General features: G+C 43.3%; 1 protein-coding gene across 4 annotated transcripts in view; it reads left to right on the forward strand.

The window, feature by feature from the left end:
* Nucleotides 1-20,773, forward strand: part of fgf14 (fibroblast growth factor 14) — a 171,090-nt gene that overhangs the window by 93,372 nt on the left and 56,945 nt on the right. Inside the window, exon 1 of one of the 4 annotated variants that reach the window (XM_050049079.1) lies at nucleotides 13,499-14,874. The exons of the other annotated variants lie outside the window; for them this stretch is intronic. Within the exon in view, the coding sequence (XP_049905036.1) occupies nucleotides 14,682-14,874 (193 nt within the window). The 5' untranslated portion in view covers nucleotides 13,499-14,681. Of the gene's footprint in view, nucleotides 1-13,498; nucleotides 14,875-20,773 lie in introns of those variants that run through there. 4 annotated transcript variants of the gene reach the window in all.

Consider the following 20,773-nt stretch of genomic DNA (forward strand, 5'->3'; position numbering starts at 1 on the left):
TGTTATGTTGTCGCCATCAATCATGATAAAAGACGAAGACGACACAATGACATGACACCTTGGGTCACAGTTTGTCTAAAATAACCAACAGCAGATGGAGCAAAGGACAGTCTGTACATTAGTGCTACCTTTGGGGAAACTAAACCTCTGTCCTGATGGAAGCAGCTGGAACTCAACATGTAAACAATGTTGAGGGTCCAAAATAGTAGTCTGTGTCTTTTGAGGTGGTCCTCGCTTCATAAAAGTGCTGAAAATTATAAAGGGTAGCACCTTGAGGCTCAGCTTGGCAATGTTTCCACTTTGTTCCTAATTTTAAAACTAAGACTGCCAAACCAGGGGATCATAAAAAAGGAAAGGACAGACTCGATAAAAGAAGAATAAAACATTTTCATTAGTGTCATGTCCTCATAAAACATTGCAACTTCCTTTAAAAGAACAACTGTTGATTTACCTTTTTACATACAACATCTTTGGTTGCATCGAATTTAAGCTTCTTGTCCAAAACAGTACCTAAATACTTAAATTGCTGCACTTGTGCCACTTAAAAAAAAACTATAAAATCATTCCGTCTTTGCCTTCCTTGTGCAGCACATTATATCGAGCATTTTGATTGGCTGTTAAACACAACAGGAAACAGTAATGTCACCCTAAAATAAGACAACAAATTACTCTTTCTGTCGCAGCTACACAAACTGACAGTAAAAATGCAATCAAGTGTTTTCTAATGCAAACTTTTTTGCCATTTGCAGTGAAATTTACAACCTAATGTTACATAGCTCCCACAAACAAAATGTAAATATGGTCAATCTGGACAACTGCCAGACATTACTAGAATAATTACATAAAATAATAGACGTGAAATGATTTTATTTCATATATTTTATTCCATTTTTTACGAACAATTCGGCATCACTCTCGCAACATATCGTCATGCGTGTTTTGTTTTGCCTTCCTACTTTTCTGTCGGACTGTTGGTTTGTTTTTCCCTTGCCATCAAGAAGTCTGTCTGCCGTCTACTGTCTGCACGATTTCATGTGGATTAATCACACACAGTGCAGGGCCAGGAGGAATGGGCCTCCTTCAAGAATCAGGAAGCAATTCTTTGGTCTTAGCCACAGTTATTTGAAGAAAGGCTCGTCACACTAGTTAGCAAATTCATCAAGTAGTGGGCCATGATCTTGCTCCACGCCCTGCAGAAGATTGACGATCACAGAACCATTGGCGTACTTAAATCTACAGTTGATAACGTTGAGAACAATAACTTTTTCATATTTGATGAAACTGTCACCACGTCCAGTAGTCCTCCTCCTCCTCCTCTTAGTGCTTCTAATGGCATTTGCTAGAATCGTGGCTGAAGAAAAACAACCAGTAGACCAACCAGTCAGAGCCGAGGAATCTCTAAGGCAGCTGTCAATGACTCCTCGTGATCTGTGGTCAAACTGTCAAACTGGGCAACCATCCATCCATCCATCCATCCATCCATCCATCCATCCATTGTAATCTACTTATCTGGGGCCAGGTCACGAGCAGCAGGCCAAAGCACCCCAGACCTCCCTCTCCCCAGCAACGCTTTCCAGCTCCTCCTGGGGGACCCCGAGGCGTTCCCAGACCAGATGAGATATATAATCCCTCCAGCGTGTTCTGGGTCTGCCCCGGGGCCTCCTACCAGTGGGACGTGCCCTGAACACCTCCAACGGGAGGCGCCCAGGAGGCATCCTGATCAGATGCCCGAACCACCTCAACTGACCCCTGGGCAGCCCTGATCAAATATGAATGAAGATTCTGTCGCTGCATTGCCTATTTCTCACCTTATATTTTTAGTTAGGAACATATTTTAGTGTACGGTTTAGCTGTAAAATGAGAGTTTGCTCAGGGTGGTGGGCAGTGCTTCATTTTGGCTCGATTGTTTTTGACATGCCGATCAAGTCACAAACTTTGGATTCTTAATGGCATTAAAAACTCTACCTGGAAAAGGAGGAACATGTTGTTTTTCTCATGTACTACTGTGTGGATAAAGTGAGAGTTTAAGCAAATATGACAGCAAAATTACAGCTTTAAGGGTAACTCTTGATCCATGACTGCTCTGGCACTCATTTGTACTTAACATGAATAAAAAAGGTAAAAGCACACAGCCCTGAGGGGATCCAAGGAAGACGAGAGTTTACCAGACAAGGCTCCATTAACCTGGGCCCTTTGAGATCAGTCGGAGTTGGACCTAATTTTGTTTTCACATCAGGGATCAGAGACTGACAATAACACCACTGTGGTCCACCTCTGATAGGAGTGAGTGGATCCTGGGATACAGGACGTGAAGCATTTGATGCTTTCAGAGCTTAAGTAACATTTGATCCGTGTCAGCGTTAATGGGTGTCTGAGTCTGCGGTAATGTCTGCCGGTTAATGACTGCCATCATAGCAGAGTATTAACCCTGTCACTTCAGACTAATCACTGCACTCCTTGTCCCCCTGTCACCTCCTCCTCACAGTCACACACACACACACACACACACATTACCTCTGCAGTGGTATCATCAGTTTTTTCTTACTTCATTCTCGGGCCGAGAGGGTCACGGCGGCCAAAGTTATGGCGCTAACCGTCATTAGCCGGGGCCGCACTTACAGACATCATTAGTCTTTCATTGTCTCCTGGGGAAAACTTTATTGCTGTTCTCAATCAGAGGTGACTGTCTGAGGTCCCGTTCACACGCTGTCTCATTTGAGATCTATGGTGCATATCATATGAGCACACCTTAATAGACCTCTAGGAAGGAAACATTAAAGCAGGAGCGATATAAAACACACTTATTAGACGTATTATTTCATGGAGGTGTAATTTTTGTGGTTATGGCTTCATTAACAAGAGGAGATTCGTCATGTCACAAAGAAAGTTTATAATTCATATTCTTTTGTCTCAGTACTTTAGTTCATACATGTAAAGCTCCATTAAGCAATATCTTCGAACACTGAATCAAATATACTTTTTCCTGTGACGTCAAAGGTCTAATGGGATTGCTAATATACATATATCATGTTGGTCTGTCTTTGTCTAACCTGACATCCCCCATCACCCTCATTACTAGGGATGTGTATTGCCAAGAATCTGGCAATACGATTGGTATCATGATACAGGGGTTACAATTCAATATATTGCAACACTGTAAATTAGGTGATATATTGTGATTTTTGTAAAACTGTCAGTGCTAGCTGTGGGGCCGTTCTGACTGCCTGTGTCATAGGCCTGTGTTGTTTATGTTCACGCTTGTGATGTGTTACATTGGAACGGACGAGTCAAATGACTGAAGAAACATTTCAATCAGGAGACAGAGGAGTAAAGATAATATTTGATACAGATTATGAGAGTATAGATTAACAGATGACTTGTGCTGATTAAGATTTAACAGAAGTATTTGGTGCTTGGACACCAGAGGGAGATATTTTGTGATTGAGGGACATCTGAGCGGCAGCAGGATAAATCCCCCCATGGAGTCCAGACACTGGTGGTGGTGGCTGATGACTCTGAGGCTGATGAGGCGGATGAGACTGATGAATCTGTAAAGACTAGGTGGTGATGGGGAGGTGGAGGGCAGGCACGACTGTAGCGAGAAAGAACTGCAGCAGCTAAAGAACAATATTTAAAATGAGGAGCAGTGAAATGATAGGCTGACAGAGAAGGTGTGTCGCTGTGCTATTGGTTGATTGTGAATCAGCTGATAACTCAACTGACCTACCCAGACAATGACACCAAGAGAAGAAGAGTGAGCATACGTGCAAGGACTGAATGACAGCACCTCTTAACCTCACTTAATGACATACTATATCTCTTTGGTCTTTGTTGGTTAAATTTCATGAATTAGGGTTAAATAGTTGGAGAACTGTAGAAAATGCAAAGTGCTTATACTGTAAGTGTGTGTGCGTATGTGTGCAGTGGATTTCCTGTATCTAGACTACTTTTTATCCGTTCGCCTGATTCTCTTTCTTGCTATTTGATTGAGGCTTGTTCTGAGCATTAAGACCTGTATGTGTTTGTGGAGTGTGTGTGTGTGTGTGTGTGTGTGTGTGGTAACTTGACAGAAGTGTGAAGGTTTCAGTTGTGGTGATGCTATCAAATGCAGACAGGGATTCTGATGGACCTGCGGGCTTCTTCTGCAGCCTGACAGGGAGCCAGCTTAGAGAAGAAAGGCACTGATCACACCTGAAGGTCAGTGGCTGCTCCACTTATGTATTGGTGGAGAAATAAATCAGAAAAAATACCTTCGTATTGTCTTAGAATATGCATCATTTTGAATTTAAGCTGTGCTGGATAATGTTCGCAAGCTTGATCTGCAGTCGCAATAACACTGATGATGACCGATGAAGAAATCTCTTCCATCCTAAGTGGCATTCACTGACCTGATTTCCCCCATATCACATCCCTGAATTCACAAATGGAGCTCGGCCTGACCTGACATCACCCTCATTATCATTCTATTAAGTCTCCCAGCGCCGAAATACACCCCTGGTCCTTCACCTGCATCAGAAACATATTAATATTAATGTGCTAACCTATACTCTTCATGCATTTCCAAGTGGGCACACACATTATTTTTGCTTACCTACACACCCTCGTGCACCGACACATTCGCCTGCCGTGAAATAAACAATAAAGCCTCGCGCACACCTACTGTATACACACTCGGTGTCAGCCTCCAGCACCGGAAGCAGGACTTGCCAGAAGGGTTTGGACTAATTGATATTCTCCCAAACTGCCCAGGGCTTCTCCAAGGAACCTCGCTCCGCAGTGCTGCTGACAAGGCACATTCCATCACTGCTGCAGACTTAAAATAGGATCAAAGGATGTAGCAGTGTGTGTGTGTGAGAGACAGATAGAAAGAAAGACAGAGGATGTGTGTGACCAGCATATTGACTCCTTGGTGGATTGTGACAGTGTTGTTTTCCTCTCTTTATATTTGTCTCTTTGCTCACATTAATGTCCTTAAATACCCTTAATTTGCTTCATCCCAAATTATGCACCATATAACTGGGTTGTTTGTGATTTGGGCTATTATTCGGTAGTTAACCAATCACTGCTGGTGAGGGGCCCAAAGGCTGGGTTTAATCACTGGCACTTGTACCCAATTGTGCTTCCCTCTTCTTGATGTAATCAGGTTTTCTTTAGACGTGCAAAAGTCTTGAGTTGATGGCGAAAAAGCCCCTCAGCCACAAATAAATATATATATTTTTCACCAAGTGACCTTTCTCTCCAAAGTAATACTTGCCATGACGACTTAATTAGGTTGCTCCATTGGCTGTATCACCATGGAAACTTGCAGTTCAATCAAGAGACCCACAACTTCACATCAAGTCCTTCCCACAATCCTCCAGCTCTGATTTGTTCACATGCAGGGGTGCAGGGCATGCATGGTGGTTGATTTTGTTTTAGTGTGTGTACTGCGGCAACACAAGTGTTAACTAAGTTTTTTTTAAATCTAGGACCAAGCTATTTGCGAGTGGAGCTCACAGTTTGAAGCCACTGTGTTTCATTAATGTCTCTGTCGGAGGGCTCCACACCTCAGGCCCACTCTAATATCCTCCCTGGAGGGTGGGGGGCAACACTCCATCACGCTCACAACAGAGAGACATATTGTAATGATGCTATACATATTCTCCGGTGGCACATTTAGTACACCTAGCGGCGATTATGTGACGTACATTTAAATGATTATATGACACTCCACGTGAGATGATGAACCAGCGATTTGAAGGTCTGTGAGCAACAGACTTAATGTATCGGCTCCGCTGCTCGTCTGGAACTAAGTCTCTCCGGGGTTGTTTTCCAACCTTTCCACATACAGCATATTATTCATGGACGGTGCAGCAGGAGAGGTCTTGTTGGCAATAAAGCAACGTTTAAGGATTGCTTCTCGGCTGATCACTTCAGCAAGCTCATTCACTCGTTCATTCACCAGCATGGTATCAGACTGCTGCAGGAAATAGCCAAAGAAAACCTCACAAATGAGGAGCAACAGTCCAACCCAGTCGCCAGGAGACACTGGCTTTGTATGTTTGTGCAAATGAAGGATACATTGCATTTGTACGTTATGATATAGCGGATACATTGAAGCTTTAGGTTTCAACAACCCTTCGGTTAACAAGTGGTTAAGCTTAGGCACAGAAACACATAGTTATGGTTGGGAAAGGGTCATGTTTTGGCTAAAATACCTGGTTTTGGAGGCACAATGTCAGCTGGAGAAAAACAACCACTTCCCTCTAAAGTATACCCAGTGGAAAAAACAGCAACAGGTCACCAAAACAAAAGCTGGTTTGATTTGTTGGTCTCAAACTGTGGCATGCAGCAGCCTGCAGCTATGCAGGTGTCTCGACCAGGTGTGATGCCATCCATCATCCCCTCCACCTCTGCATAACAAAGTCAGCTCGTATAGTGTGTCACTTTAGAAATGTGGATATGCTACGTATGAACAGGGTGTCTGCAGGTCCTTAAAAAGTCTTAAAATGTCTTAAATTCAAATTCGATGGGTCTTCGATATTTACGGTCACATTACCGTGAAAATTTCTCCAGCCTGACGGACCCAATGACTGTTTATAACCATTAAACAGACTGAAGAAAAATACTTTTTGTCCCGCAGTATTTCTCAGAATATTGCAAGATTAAGTAGCATTTATGACAGCTATGAGATTTTGTTTTATTTTTACACTGAACACATTAAACTCATCCAATTGTTTTCATTTTCCCTTTCTGTTCATTTTGAACTGACATCAGTGTGTTTACTTGGACAGTGTGGAACTTGGCACCATTGCAGCTTTGGTCTTAAATTTCATGTAAGGTAGTATTAAAAAGGTCTTAAAAAGTCTTAGATTTAACTTGGTCGTATCTCTAGACACCCTGATAAAATGAACAAGGTATTCGTAGTTTACATAAATGTACAAAGCTAACATTTACTTCTGCTGACTGGGCTGAGTAGTCACAAAGAAGACCCTGCACCTGGGAATTGAACTCTACGCGTTAATGTCTCGTCGCCTGTATCTTAAATCATTCAGTTATTCACTACATAAGGCATTTTACATACCACGTATACTACATACAGTTGATTGGATCGCCATTAGCCGCTGTATCAGAAAACCGAAAAAAGAACAATTTGGCCATTGATTTTCTCTCATTTTTATTTTAAATTATTGGATACTTTGAATAATAATAATGGATTCATTTTGTTGTCCCACGTTCACGATCAAAATCCAAAGGTGATGGAGGTTCTTCCAGTGCTTCAGACAGTTTCCCCTTTGAGTAGCTTTTAAGGTTGTTAAAACCACCTTATTCTTATTCTACACTGCCCCACAGTGTTTTCTATATTCTGCCAGCTCTTAACTGAAGTGATATGCTGTTTACTCTGAGAAAAATAGATAAACTCAAGACTCAAGTCTGGTGCATACGTAATGTTAGACACATTTCCCAAACTTCAGCCTGATATAGCTGGTATCTTTGAAAGCTATTGGAGCGAGATTCTCATTGAGAATTTTTAAGAACATTCTGTGGCTTTGAACGAGGTCTGGCTGCACAGTGTGCTTCTGTAATGACAAACTTTTTTACCTGCTTTTGAGTCTCCATAGTAATTAATGACTGCACAGGCTGTTCTCTTTACCTTCTCATCTGTTTACCTGATTGTTTCTTTGTTGTTTTGTTGCCTTTGGTTTTAAAAAATCCCTTTTCCCCTTACATTTAAAGCCGCTACAAGGAACTTTTAACTGGATATGCAAAAGTCTCTCGTTTCTGCTGATGTCTGTGCGTGACCTACAACAGCAAATGAGACCATCGGTGTGAAGATAAGCTATTTCTATATAGTGTATATCCATACCTTTAGGACACTGTGTCCGGGTCCACCCCAGGTCGCTTCCAGGACGAAGCGATTTACGGCACTCAGACGGCACACGTCATCTTACCTAGCTGCTTACATTTATAGTGACTCTTATAAATAGTCGCTATTCCTCCTCCTCGACCCGACGTCCGCGGGGAGTTAAAATAGCAGCAATCATCGGGTAAAAGTTCTGTGAAAGCACTGGACTCACCAACAGTCAGCCACGTCTCAGTCACACAGAGAAAATCCAATCCTCGGGAAGTCAGGAAATCCTTCAGGATAAACGTTTTGTTCGCTAGCGATCTAGCATTTACCAGCCCAATCCTGGCAGGAGCCGGCGGGTCCACGGCGTTAGCTGTCCGGGGAGCCACACACAGAGGCCGCAGGTTGCGCAGATTCACCCCGCACCAGCGGGGATGAGGAGAGCAGGGGCCGCGGGGCTGCAACACCTCATCCAGGCCGATGACAGGTACCAGCCAGGCGTCGACAGGGTCCAGCGAGTGCCGAGAAATAAAGAGGCGAGGCACCGCTCCATACTCAGTCCAAGAAGCGTGGAAGTGCTCACCAAACAGGCTTTCATCCTTACCAGCCGACCGCTGCGTTTACCCCGGCGGCAGTGGCGCTTAGGCCGGAGAGGTGGAGCTGGGGCGCGGCAGAGGTGAGCTGGGATCCCCGATAGGAGCGGGGGCAAAGTTTTCCCGTCTTGTTGTTTCATTCATCCCCAAAACAAACACATGCGCGAGCCAGGTATGCGTCTTTACGACAATACGCGCTAGAGCTCATGGGAAATGTAGGCTTCATTCCGGCAAAACACTACCGCTTTTGTCCACAGGGTCGCCAAAATCAACTCAAAATGAAAGTTCCTTGTAGGGGCTTTAATATAACGGTACCTCTATTAATCCTTTTTGTATTTGGTGTGTTGTAGCATCATTTCCACTATTGTTGTGAAGTCCTATCCTTTATCTTTCTTACATCTATTCCCTGACTTGTTTTGTATGTTTTTATTGTGTTGCCAAAAAAGAGGCTATTCTCATTCCTTTGAAAAGTAATGCACTAGAACTTGTATATAATCCATGTAATCGGGAAGGTTGCGGTTGCGATTATGTGACCAATGTGCTAACAGGAGTGAAAAAGGAAGTAGTAAAAAGAGTGAAAGTTCACGTAACAAGGCAGGATGGGGTGGTGAATGGGTCAAACAAAGTGAACTTTGAGTTATTTCAAGGTACATTGTCACCATGTTTCTCTTCCTAAACTTACTTAACTTTGCACTGAGTATGTAGCTTTATGTTAAGTACATTACATGATTACGCCCAATCATGTTTCTTTTCCTAACCTTAACTTAGATAACTTTATTCTCCTAAACCTAAGCTATGCAACTTTATGTTAAGCACTTAACTTGATGAAGGCCAGCCATGTTTCTTTTCCTTAGCCTAAACTACGTAACTTTACGTGTAGACCGCACCTTTATGTTAAGTACGTAATATGATGACACCTTGTTTCTTTTCCTAAACCTAACCTATGCAACTTTACATTAAGTACGTAATGTGATGACATGTTTCTTTTCCTAAACCTAACCTACGCAACTTTACATCAAGTACGTAATGTGATGACATGTTTCTTTTCCTAAGCCTAACCTAAGTAACTTTACGTTAAGTAGGAAACTTTTATGTTAAGTACATAAGATGATGACGTTTCTTTTCCTAAACCAAACCTATGCAACTTTACGATAAGTATGAAACTTATCGTTAAGTTCATAAGATGATGACATGTTTCTTTTCCATAACTAAACCTATGTAACTTTTCGTTAATTACGCAATGTGATGACACCTTGTCTCTTTTTCTAAACCTAACCTACGTGACTTTACTTTAAAGTACGAAACTTAATGTTAAGTACGTAATGTGATGACAACATGTTTCTTTTCCTAAATTTACCCGACATAACTTTACATTAAGTACATAACGTGAGATGACACCTTGTTTGTTTTCCTAAACCTAACGTACATAACTTTATGTAAAGTACGAAACTTAACATTAAGTATGTAACGTGATGACACCATGTTTCATTTACTAAACCTAAGCAACGTAACTTCATGAAGGTTAGGTTGCCATTGATAATGACGATACCATTCTTGGGGTGCTAATTTGTTAGACATCACTCAAACCGTTGTATGTGTATTTTCGTAAGATATCATTAATCATTATGCGTATACGTTCGACTACCCAATGGCTTTAATTTTGTCCGTAACTCTTAATTACATTTTGATTTATAGATTTTTCTCTTTAAACCCTGTTTTGTCAAATCCTGTTGTTTTTAAAAGTTTTTCTGTGAATGTATTTTACTTTACATGGCTGTAATGATTCTCAGCAGACACTTGGGTAACACTATCAAAAGTGCAGACCACTTTGGACACATCTGTTGTTTGTCCATCACCACAAAATGTACAGATATTCTTCACCCTAGAGCATGATTTATAACGACCCTGAACTTTCTGGCCGTCGTCCTCCTCCAGGATCTCACTCTTCATTTGTGACCATTTAACAAAAGCTTTCCATTTTCATTCCCCATTACAAGCCCTTGATGCGCACTCGTCTATCTTAGCCCCTCTGATTAGCTCAAACTATTAGCCTCATGAAAACAAATGACACACACACACATGCACTGCAGCATGCTCGCAGTCCATCAGCAGGCTCTCTAAGCTTTTATTGCTTCAGTAGATGGACTCATGATATTCCATGATTAAACAGCTAAATCGCGGGGAGGAAGAAGAAAACAAGAAAGAAAAAAATGACATAAATCCTCGCCACGCAAAATCATTAGTCATCTCAAATTAAATTAACTGTCTGTCTTTGATAATACAACGTCATTTGATTCAAGCTAAGCTGCTTTTATTTCACTGGGCTCAGAGAAGTGCTGAGTCCCGCTCGCTGTTTGTTTCCTATCAGGGTGGGTGATAAAAGAACGTGGCCCTGAGGCAAAGTAATAGCAATAATCAAATGGGTTGTTTATCCCGGTTCCATTGGGTGACATTTGCTTTGCCTCTGCAGCAGGACATCTAACTAACAGTAATGCGATTTCCTCCGAGGAGATTGGATTAAAATGTTCTGACCTGATGAGGATGTGGCTTCACAAGTCTGCATCAGATTGCTGCATCTTCTGGTCTCCATGTTTTCCATACAGGCCAGGTGTGCATGGCGTTATGATCTGTGGTATTCTGTGTCGAGAATGTATCACCAACAGAAGATTACAAACTTACATGCAGCTATTGCACATGTGTCTTCTTTGCAGCAGGCTAATTTCTAGCAAATTAAACCCTAAGGCAACATTTAGTCCTCTTTCATTTGTGGCTATCTCACAGTAAATGTCCAAATGTGTTAATCTAACTGACTCAGCTTAAAGAATCAAGTGTTTTAGTGGACAAATCCATGTTGGCAGACTGTCAGTTAACCCTAACCGTGTTAGCTCCAAGGTGGGGCAGTATAAATGGGGCATTAGAAGTCACAGGCAAAGGTCTCGGCTTATCGAGGGGCTTCGGAATGGGACCGCCATGGACACTCATACGTTCACATGTAGGAGGAAAAAAAATGTAGGTATGTGCGCCCTCATTTTGCTTCATTCGCACTGTTTTGGTGTGCGTTTTGACACCTTGCATTATATTCTGATTGATATGAAAGCTGGTTTAAAGTGACTAAACTGCTCCTCCAGTGTGTTCTGTGTCCTGTGGTGAGGCTTTTGCATGTGCATGTCTGTGCTATGGTTTGTGTAGAAAGCTTGTCTGACCGTCCATGCATTCAGCCTCATGCTATGTGAATGGAAATGGTGAAAGCCACAGTGCAAAGCCTCGCCTCTCTTCTCCTCCTCTCTTCTTAATCCAGCCCAATATGTTTGTTTTTCGCTCTTTGCTGGAGTGCCACATTTGTAGAATTTATGGGGATGCATGAACTCCTCCAGCACACTAATGCCTCTGTTGGAAACAAAGAATATGAGAGAGCATACTCTCACACTGGGCCTCTTTTGCCATCTTTCTCATATCCTTATTTGCCAAATTCCTATTCCAAACTGTGATTTTTCTTGTTTAAATCACCTATAGTTTGTATGTGCATCAATATCCAGTACAGGCAATCCACTATTTCTAAAAGCAATGCACAAACACAGTCTAATATTTGCAAAAACCTGCAGGATAATTCCCAACAATCCCTCATTTTTATGTGAGATTTCACATCCAAGCAATGCAAGTACACCACCGTCTCTATAGAAGCCCTTTTCCACTTCAAGAGGCAGCGCTGTGACAGTGCTGTTCTGCAGGTTGCTGTGGGTGAGGGACCATTGTTGGGCTGACAGTGTCCGCTGCTGGTTGGAGCGTTAACTGCAGACGGTGCCTGCTGCAGCATCGCGGAGCAGGAGGCGCGCTGTGCAGACAGGGGACATAAAGTCGTGTGTGCATCCACAGGCAGACCTGTGAGTCAGTGAAGTGGGGTGAGGTGAAGGGGAGAAAAGGCACCTAAGCACCCGTGCACATGCCTGTGCGTGATTTTTAAAATAGCAGGATCATAAATGCCTCTAATGTGAATTTAATAAGCATCTATATATTCTGTATTTTAATTCTAGGCGGTATATATTCAGTTGCCAGGCAGTTCACAGCTCCTCTGCTTTTCCTCTCCTTACACTTTTTTTTTCTGTGATGGAAATGAATGAAAAGAGTGATCCCTCTATAGCAGCGCCAGCTCCACCCATCCTATATCCTTACGTCCATACAGCTGGGTATCAACAGGTGCGTCAGGCGTGCGCAGAACAAAGCGCACACCAGTCGCGATGCAATCCAAACCGCTCCAGTCCCCCATGAGCTCCAAATGTTTAATTACAGCCACAAACGGCAGATGGCTCTCTTGAGTTTTAATTTCTGTGCCTGTGATTGAGCCTTAAGATGATATTAACCCCCCCCCTACACACACACACACACACACACACACACACACACACACACAACAAGAATCAAATATGTTGTCTCTTTTTTTATTGTGCGGAACCGACATGTGTAATTCATCATGTAAATGGAGGAATAATGTGGAAGTGGAGCATTAAGCGGGTGTCCAGTTGCTTGTGGTTCACATCCTGCTGGTGGTCGTTGAAGTGAGGATGATGATGTCCGACTGGAGGAAGCGTTTCCCTCTTACAGGAGTGTGTATGGTGCTGACATGAGCGGCGCTGTCCGCGGTGCTGAAACAACAGCAAACGGAGCGCAGACTGGAGGGATGAAACCATATGAATGTGCCTCTTTAACACATGTGCAACTACTAGTGTTTTCCCTATGAAGTTGTGGCCATTTTCTTAATTTATTTTCACTTCACAAACCATGTAGATTTGACTTTATAAGGGAGGTGGGAGCCCATTCTGTGCCACTCTGCCTGTTGTCTCATGTATTATAATTTCTGTGGGGGATTCCAGGTATTAAGCAGCATAAAAATGCCCAACAGCAGCTGGTTTATTTTAAAATAAATGCACTATAGAGCTCAAACTGAAGCCAAATCTCACCATCTAACGTCAGCATCAGGACCCGGCTGCTCATTCCCCTCCAAGCAGGGGCTTGGTGGTCGAGAGGGAGCAAGTGGGGGAGGGCATCCTCTCCACTCAGGCGTGTACTAACGAGTGGTTACGACTTGTTGATGGGAAGGATTTGTTGATCTGGGTGTGTATATAGACCGAAACGCTTCCTATGGTGTTTTTTCCTCTCTCTGAGCGTGGGAAAGTAAATTGTGCTGTATATCTGTGCCTTTACGCACCGATCGCCATACATGCATATCCCACGCCTGTGGGCTCTGTAGGGAAAATCCACTGGGTCTAAGTGTCTGCTGGTGATCAGCCCGGGGGGGTTAAGTTTATATATTTGTATGCAGCTTGTCACACAATGCAGACGTCATCTCCACTGGATTTAGATCAGCTTTGGTGATGTTTTTTTTTCCTCCTCTCCGGCTCCTATCGCGCCCAGCCTCCTGTGTTGTGAGTGTGGAATACAGTGAAGGGGAATATGTTATCCGGCAGGTAGTTGGAATACAAGTTCATGTAGCCTGCTGCATCAATTTATAACTCTACTACGGTTGCGTATTTCTTCCCGTCTCCCCCAAACGTGCGACTGTTGATCAGTTACCGCAGGGTCGCCGTCGCGGATTGCTCCTCGCAAACTTGGAGTTGGCTTCGCCCGGTGCTGCTGTGCCTTTCACTCGAGCGGTGATCTTCGTAGGAGGCGCCTGTATTTTTTGCTTGATTGCTGGCGGCGCACATGCACAGGCGTCCCCCCCTCCAAAACAGCGGCTTGTGATAGAGCAACCTCGTCTGGAGGAAGAAGGAGGAAAAACGGAGGGTGAACGGAGGAAAGAGTGGGTGAGTGAGGACGCTGCAGCCGGTGTTGGACATTTAAGGAGGCGATGCTACTGAACATGTCACAGACAATGAGCAAAAACACCACTGTGCAGGTATGAATAAACCTCTGAAATCTCGGTCCGCGTGAGTTTGGCATAGCTCTCCATCAAGACTATGGTTATTGATGCATGTATGGAATTACGCATGAACTGATCTCATTTTTTTTTTCACCATCATGTCCAAGAATTTTTCCCGTGATGATGACAGCTGTTTTAACAGCGCAATTACCATGTAGTATTTGGACAAAACAGAAAACCAGCTCCTGAAAAAGACACACATTTGACATTTGACATCGCGGAACGGACCACTTAGCCGCCACCATGGGACTGTGACCCGGGCTGCGAGCTCTGAGAGGCGGCTGTTTGTGTAGTCTGTGCTCCGTGTGCAGACTGGACCTGAGCAGTTGTGACATTTTGAGCCATGGCTGCTGCTATCGCGAGTGGGCTGATCAGGCAGAAGAGACAGGCACGGGAGCAGCATTTGGACCGGCCCTCGACCAACCGACGGAGGAAGAGCCCCAACAAGAACAAGGGGCTCTGCAATGGGAACCTGGTCGACATCTTCTCTAAAGTGCGCATCTTCGGCCTCAGGAAGCGGAGACTACGGAGACAAGGTCTGGGAACTTTAGTGTGCAAGGTGGCTGCTTTGTCAGTGTAAACATGTCCATACATGCAACCACTGGTTGATAGCTCTAATTAGGCCTCCAACAATCATAATTACATTGGCTCCAGTGTGGTTTAAGTGCAGGAGGTGATGTGAAATGATACTAATTTATACCCTCGCCAAATTGCACAACCGTGCGTAAAAGTTAAATTGAGTGTGAGAGAGTGTTCTGTGTCATATATTGGGCCAGTTGCTTGAAAACAACAAACCTGCCTCTGATTTCCATGCAATCCCAGGTAGCTGACAGGCTCCTGACGAGTTGTACCAAATGGTTTGGACAGCTTTACCGAGCTGTCACCTCGGCGATTCTGAAAAGGGGCCTGATCGTTATGAAGCACACACACACACATACACACACATACGATTCGCCAGAACTGCTTGCTACATAAGCACAGAAATGAAACTCATTTATATGCAAGCAAAAAGGTCAATATCTCCCGCGGAATGGAGGTTGCGCCTTTCAAACATAATCTTTTTCTCGCATAATTTTTTTTGTACGAATTGGTGGGCCAATGGCCTCTCACTGCTCCAGCTCATATCCGTTCCACTTATGAAAATGTCATGAACATTTTTTTTTCTTTTTGCTGTAATGTGGCAACCTGGGATTGTAAAAAAGAGCACTGACAACAATTATTTCACTGCTGGAATCAGTGCCAACTGCGAGGGTAATTTTTCTTCCCAAAAATGAATTAAGATAATTCATTTAGGGAAGAAATGACTTCAATTGTTTCCGCTTGTTAGGGGATGATGGAAGGTGGCTGTAGGTTCCCGTTGGAATCATCAGGTATCAAACCTGTTGCATCAACTTCAACTGATAAACACCATTTTGTGCCTGATTTAGCTGCAGACTCATACTTCAAACAGCTTTTTTGTTTCTAACAAAGCACCTACTGTAGAAGCAGTTTTGAGTCTTTCATCTTGTTTACAAAGAGCCATTTTGATAGCTGAGCCTCTCTTGTCCTCTTCCTGTGTTCATGTTGAACAATCCTGTGAGTGATAGTGTCCCCATCACCAGCCCTTAGATTACATGGATTACAATGGCTTTGATATAACAAGATCTATACAGCAGCACATCTGGACACAGGTCAGGCTGCATCAGAATCCCAGCTGGGTGTCCTCCAGAATGCTCTTTCTGCTTCTCCCCACTGTGTGTATGTGTTTGGACATGGTTGCCCCAATGTTTGTGTGTCTAATTGCCCGTCCTCCTCTTGTCACATTGGAATTGGCTTGTGGCGCATCTATGTTTTTCATTTGAACACCACAAGTGTCCAGCAGCCCCCACAGCCAAGCCGTGGACAGACGATGCTGTCATTTGGTCTGGGATTTAACGTCTGGCCCGGGCAGTAGGAAAAAACCCCACACAAGGCTCTTTTCTTTTGTTGGTGTGGTGTATATTTGAGCATTTTATGGATGTAAACAATTGGGATGTGGCCCAGATGTGTGTGTGTGAGTCAGACAGACATGTGGATGCTAAGTTAATCTGCACCGGCGACCCTGAAATGACTTGACAGCACCACACCTGCAAACGGCCATTTTATAGAGCAACTTAGGGGCCTCCCTGAGCCTCGGAGTGGTGACGGTAATACACAGTAACAGTGCCGGCACAAGTGTTGGTGAACTGTGTCTGCAAGATGTGAAACACTCGTGCTGGAAGTGAAAATGAAAGGGGGGGAAGCCTCTTTTAAAAAATGGGTGTTTTGTCCTCATTTTTGAAGCTCTAATCAGAACACAGGGCAAACTGTTTTCTCTTGCTTTAATTTTATGTTATTTGTGATTAGAGGCCTAATGGGAATATACTCCATTAATTTCACCCTCTCGTGAGAATTAGGAAAATCTTTACCGAGTGATATCAGGCTTTGTTGTCAAAGGGAGGGGGGGGGCCTGCTTTGAAAATACTGCACATACGGCTGTTTCTCTCCTCGCCACACCTCTCTCACACACTTTCCTTCCTCTCTCGTATTCACTGAATTATCACAAGAGCACACAGCTTAGGAAGACTAATGGCCTGTTTGGTGTGCTTAATTTAATATTGGCCCCCGGAAGGAGTTTTTGTGTGTGTGCGAGTGAAAGTCGAATGCACCGGCGATCACATGTGTTGTGGTAACGCAGGCAGACATACACAGTTGTCTTTATTTCCCAGGTGAGAGAGACTTCCCTTTGACAGCTCATCCTGCACAGAGCAGAGCAGCCGTCTAACCATCAAGCATGTTATTATATATTGAAGTCACATTCAGATTCCCACTGAGATCTGCCAGGGTGAGGAGCTGGAGGTGTCTGAGAGTGTACTCTAACACCAGTATTCCCTTTGGCTTTGAGTATTGATCCTGTGAGACACTAGATTAGCTATTGTTACAGGGCCGTATTGATTGGCACTGACATAAATTGTGTTTTTTGAGCCAGAGCTTTTCAGTCGAATTCAAAGAAAAGGTATCAAAAGTCAATAGTTATTGCCCTCATCTTTTAAATGCTGTTACTACGACAGGTTCTGCATAGAAACAGAGTGCATGTAGACCTATATAAGCAGCAGAAAATTAAAAAAAAAATGAAGTGTCTGCTTCATTAGAATGCACAGATGTGGTTTCCTGTCCTCGTCCAACACTTGGGGGAATCTGCCGGGGAAACGCCGTCATATCAGCTTTAATTCTAAGTCATCCATGCATTTTGATAGCAGATGCAGAGCCAGTGATCACAGATATTTTAAGGGATTAGATGCGAGTTGTAAATCCTATTACACCCAAACCCAGTAAAGTGAGCTGTGGGCACATCCAGCTGGGGCTCGCCCGTAATCTCGCCGCTCTGGCTCTAATTATCTCACTAGATTAGATCCATAGATCATTAGATCATGTTACATAGATCAGACCATTAGATTACATGATCTCCAACGCTTCTTTTCCCCCTGCAACGCGGCTGTTTATTCCAGAGCATGTTGACGGCGCACAGCAGTGCGTCAACAGTCGTCTCTCAGAGCCGTCTGCATCAGATGAGTTATTGTCGGGATGTCGGAGATGTTGTTGATAGAAGAGGAATGGGAAAAGGCGTGGTAGCCTCCCTCTGCTTGATCTACTTTTGCATGACAACAGAAGCAACATGGAAGGGTTTTTCCTTCGCCGGGCTGGAAAAGCCCTTCTCCTATTCCAGAAACATCCAAAGTGGGTCAGGCAGGGCAGGGCTGACAGCAGTCTACAACTGCTGCTGCAGCTGTGCCCGCATGCATGTGTGTGTGTCCTTATACTGTGTGCTGTTTGCTTTACACAGAGCTGAACATGTGTCTTTGCGCACACACACACACACACACACACACACACACACACACAGACTGAGGAATGACACAACAGAAAATAAGACAGGAAGGGGAGCTGCAGGGAGGCCACGTTTGAAAAGAAAGGAAAAAAAAAAATCACAACCTTTCTGTGACAGTTCAATTTATATGCAGAGAGGACTTCTGCTGCAGAACGACCCGATTTGAGATCTAACAGTTTTGATGCTTGTTGTTTTCCAAGGAAACCCCCTGCTGCTGCCAAACCACCACTCTGTTTCCCTAGAAACAAAGAAATGGCATCTACAGTGTTTCTGTTGTAAAAACTAATACCAGTGCAACCGGGAAAGTCCGACTGCAGCAGATCCTGGATGTTGTTTAGGTCTGTTACAGAGGGAGATAGAAACGGAGACAAAAAGACAATGAGTAACAGAAGAAAGAGGCGAATGAGTCAAGGACCTTTTCGACTTTGGGGATCCCACAGAGACATTTCCAAAGCGCACACAAAGCCTGTCTGACCGAACTGAAAACGCTGTATCATTCTAAAAAACACTCCTTCATATCTTTACATACATTTCTATTCTTACATTCCCTTTGTCACAGTTCTCGTTCTCTCAGTCTCGATTTGATAAACTGTCTCACTTTGCTCAATATTTCATAAACAATGCACAATAAATGAGAGCGTCTCTGCGGGCCGTTCAATGAATCTCAGCTCGCAAGACTATGAATTACCTCGAATCCATCGGAAACATTTAATCTAACATCCATCAGTAAGTTTGACCTTCAACATGAATTGCATCAATGATTTGCCAGCTTTGTAATAATTGCAGAACCCATTATGTCACCCTAATGTATGCACTGGCATACACCAATGTCTGATGTGAAACTGTCAGTCATAAATAATGCGCTGGGTGCTCGAGGACGTGATGCAATCCAGGATGTATTCACTCAGACACTCCTCTGAATACCATTATGTCACCAGCTATATATATATGACTTAAACTTCTCCAGTTTGGTCTACATCTTTTCTATCTAGTTGTTTCCCCTTTTGATAAATTAGCCGAAATATAACAGATTCCAGCTCACTCCTGCTGCAGCTCTGAAATACTGTCGAAACCGGAGGGGAAATCCGTTTGTGTGTGTGTGTGTGTGTGTGTTAGATATACTGGCTGGCTCGCCCCAGGGAACACAGCCAACATCACATGATTTATAGCATGATGGCAGAGCCAAGTTCACCTACACACACACATACACAAACACGGGGAGTATTCACACAGCCAGCAACCAGTTATGCAGTTTTAATTATTACGGATTGCCCCCCACGGATCAGTCTTCAGAATCAATCACACCGCCACATATTGTTTAAATGCTGCTGATCAAAGTCATTAATCGATCGCAGGTTAGCCAACTTTGTGTGTCCGCGGCAGAGTGTTCGCTCAGGGGAATTGTGCAGTCATTAAAAATCCATGTGAAATAGTTTGTGTGACGCTTGTGTGTTTGTGTGTGTGACCGTGTTTCCCTGCCTCGCCCTATATTATACGCTGGTTTTCAGGTTATAGGCTCCATATGGTGTGTGTGACTGCAAGAGCATTATTAATCAATGAATTCAGTCCTGTACATTGTTGCGATCTCCCACGGAAGAGAAAGAAATAGTTAAAAGGAAGAGGTTGCCAGTGAAACAATAAAAGCAGAGGTGCATTTGAATTCTTGTTTTTTCCCACTCTGATAGGTTGTCAGTGGCTTGCACCATCTCTTTGATGCAGATTAAGTGTCTGATATATGAAGTACAGACATCTTGAAACATTTAGTAGATGAATCAGTTAGTCTACTGACAGAAAATTAAAAGTATTGTTGCACAGTTTGAGCACATGCAGAGACATCCCAATGTGCACCTACATCTACACTAGGTCAACTGATGTATCCCTTTTGGTTTTCTATTTTTGTGTCATTACAAACTCACAATTACCAACTAAATTGTAACATGTCTGTCAATCAGCAGTTGTTAAAGGTATTAATCAGAAAAATATTTGTCGGTCCCAGCTTCTCTAATGTGAGATTACTCATGTTTCTTTCTTTTATAGTTATAAAATGATTATCTTTGGGTTCTGGACTTTTGGTTGAATAAAACAAGACATTTCAGTGTGTAGTATTGAACTCAGGAAACTTGTGATGGTCGTACTCTTTGTTATTTTCAGACATTTTATAGACTAACTATGGAAGCCCCTCTCTGCCATAAAAGAAAAACAGTATAAATGAATGAATTAAATGAATCAGTCATGATTTAAAAAAAGGCGATTTTTATAGTAAGTCAGAGGTATGAGATAGGAAGTTAAATGGGCTTCTTTTCAAAATTATTAAAATTTCAGTAACAGACGAAAAATATGGGCAGTACGGTGGCCTTGTTGCCTCACCGCAAGAGGGTTCCTGATTCGAGGGTGAGGACCCCTTCTGTACAGAGTTTCCATGTTCTCCCCATGTCAGCGTGGGTTTTCTCCAGGTACTCCAGCTTCCTCCCACAGTCCAAAGACATGCAGGTTAACTGGTGACTCTAAATTGTCCGTAGGTGTGAATGTGAGTGTGAATGGTTGTCTGT

Source organism: Epinephelus moara, chromosome 7, assembly GCF_006386435.1.
Source record: "Epinephelus moara isolate mb chromosome 7, YSFRI_EMoa_1.0, whole genome shotgun sequence".
NCBI lineage: Eukaryota > Metazoa > Chordata > Actinopteri > Perciformes > Serranidae > Epinephelus > Epinephelus moara.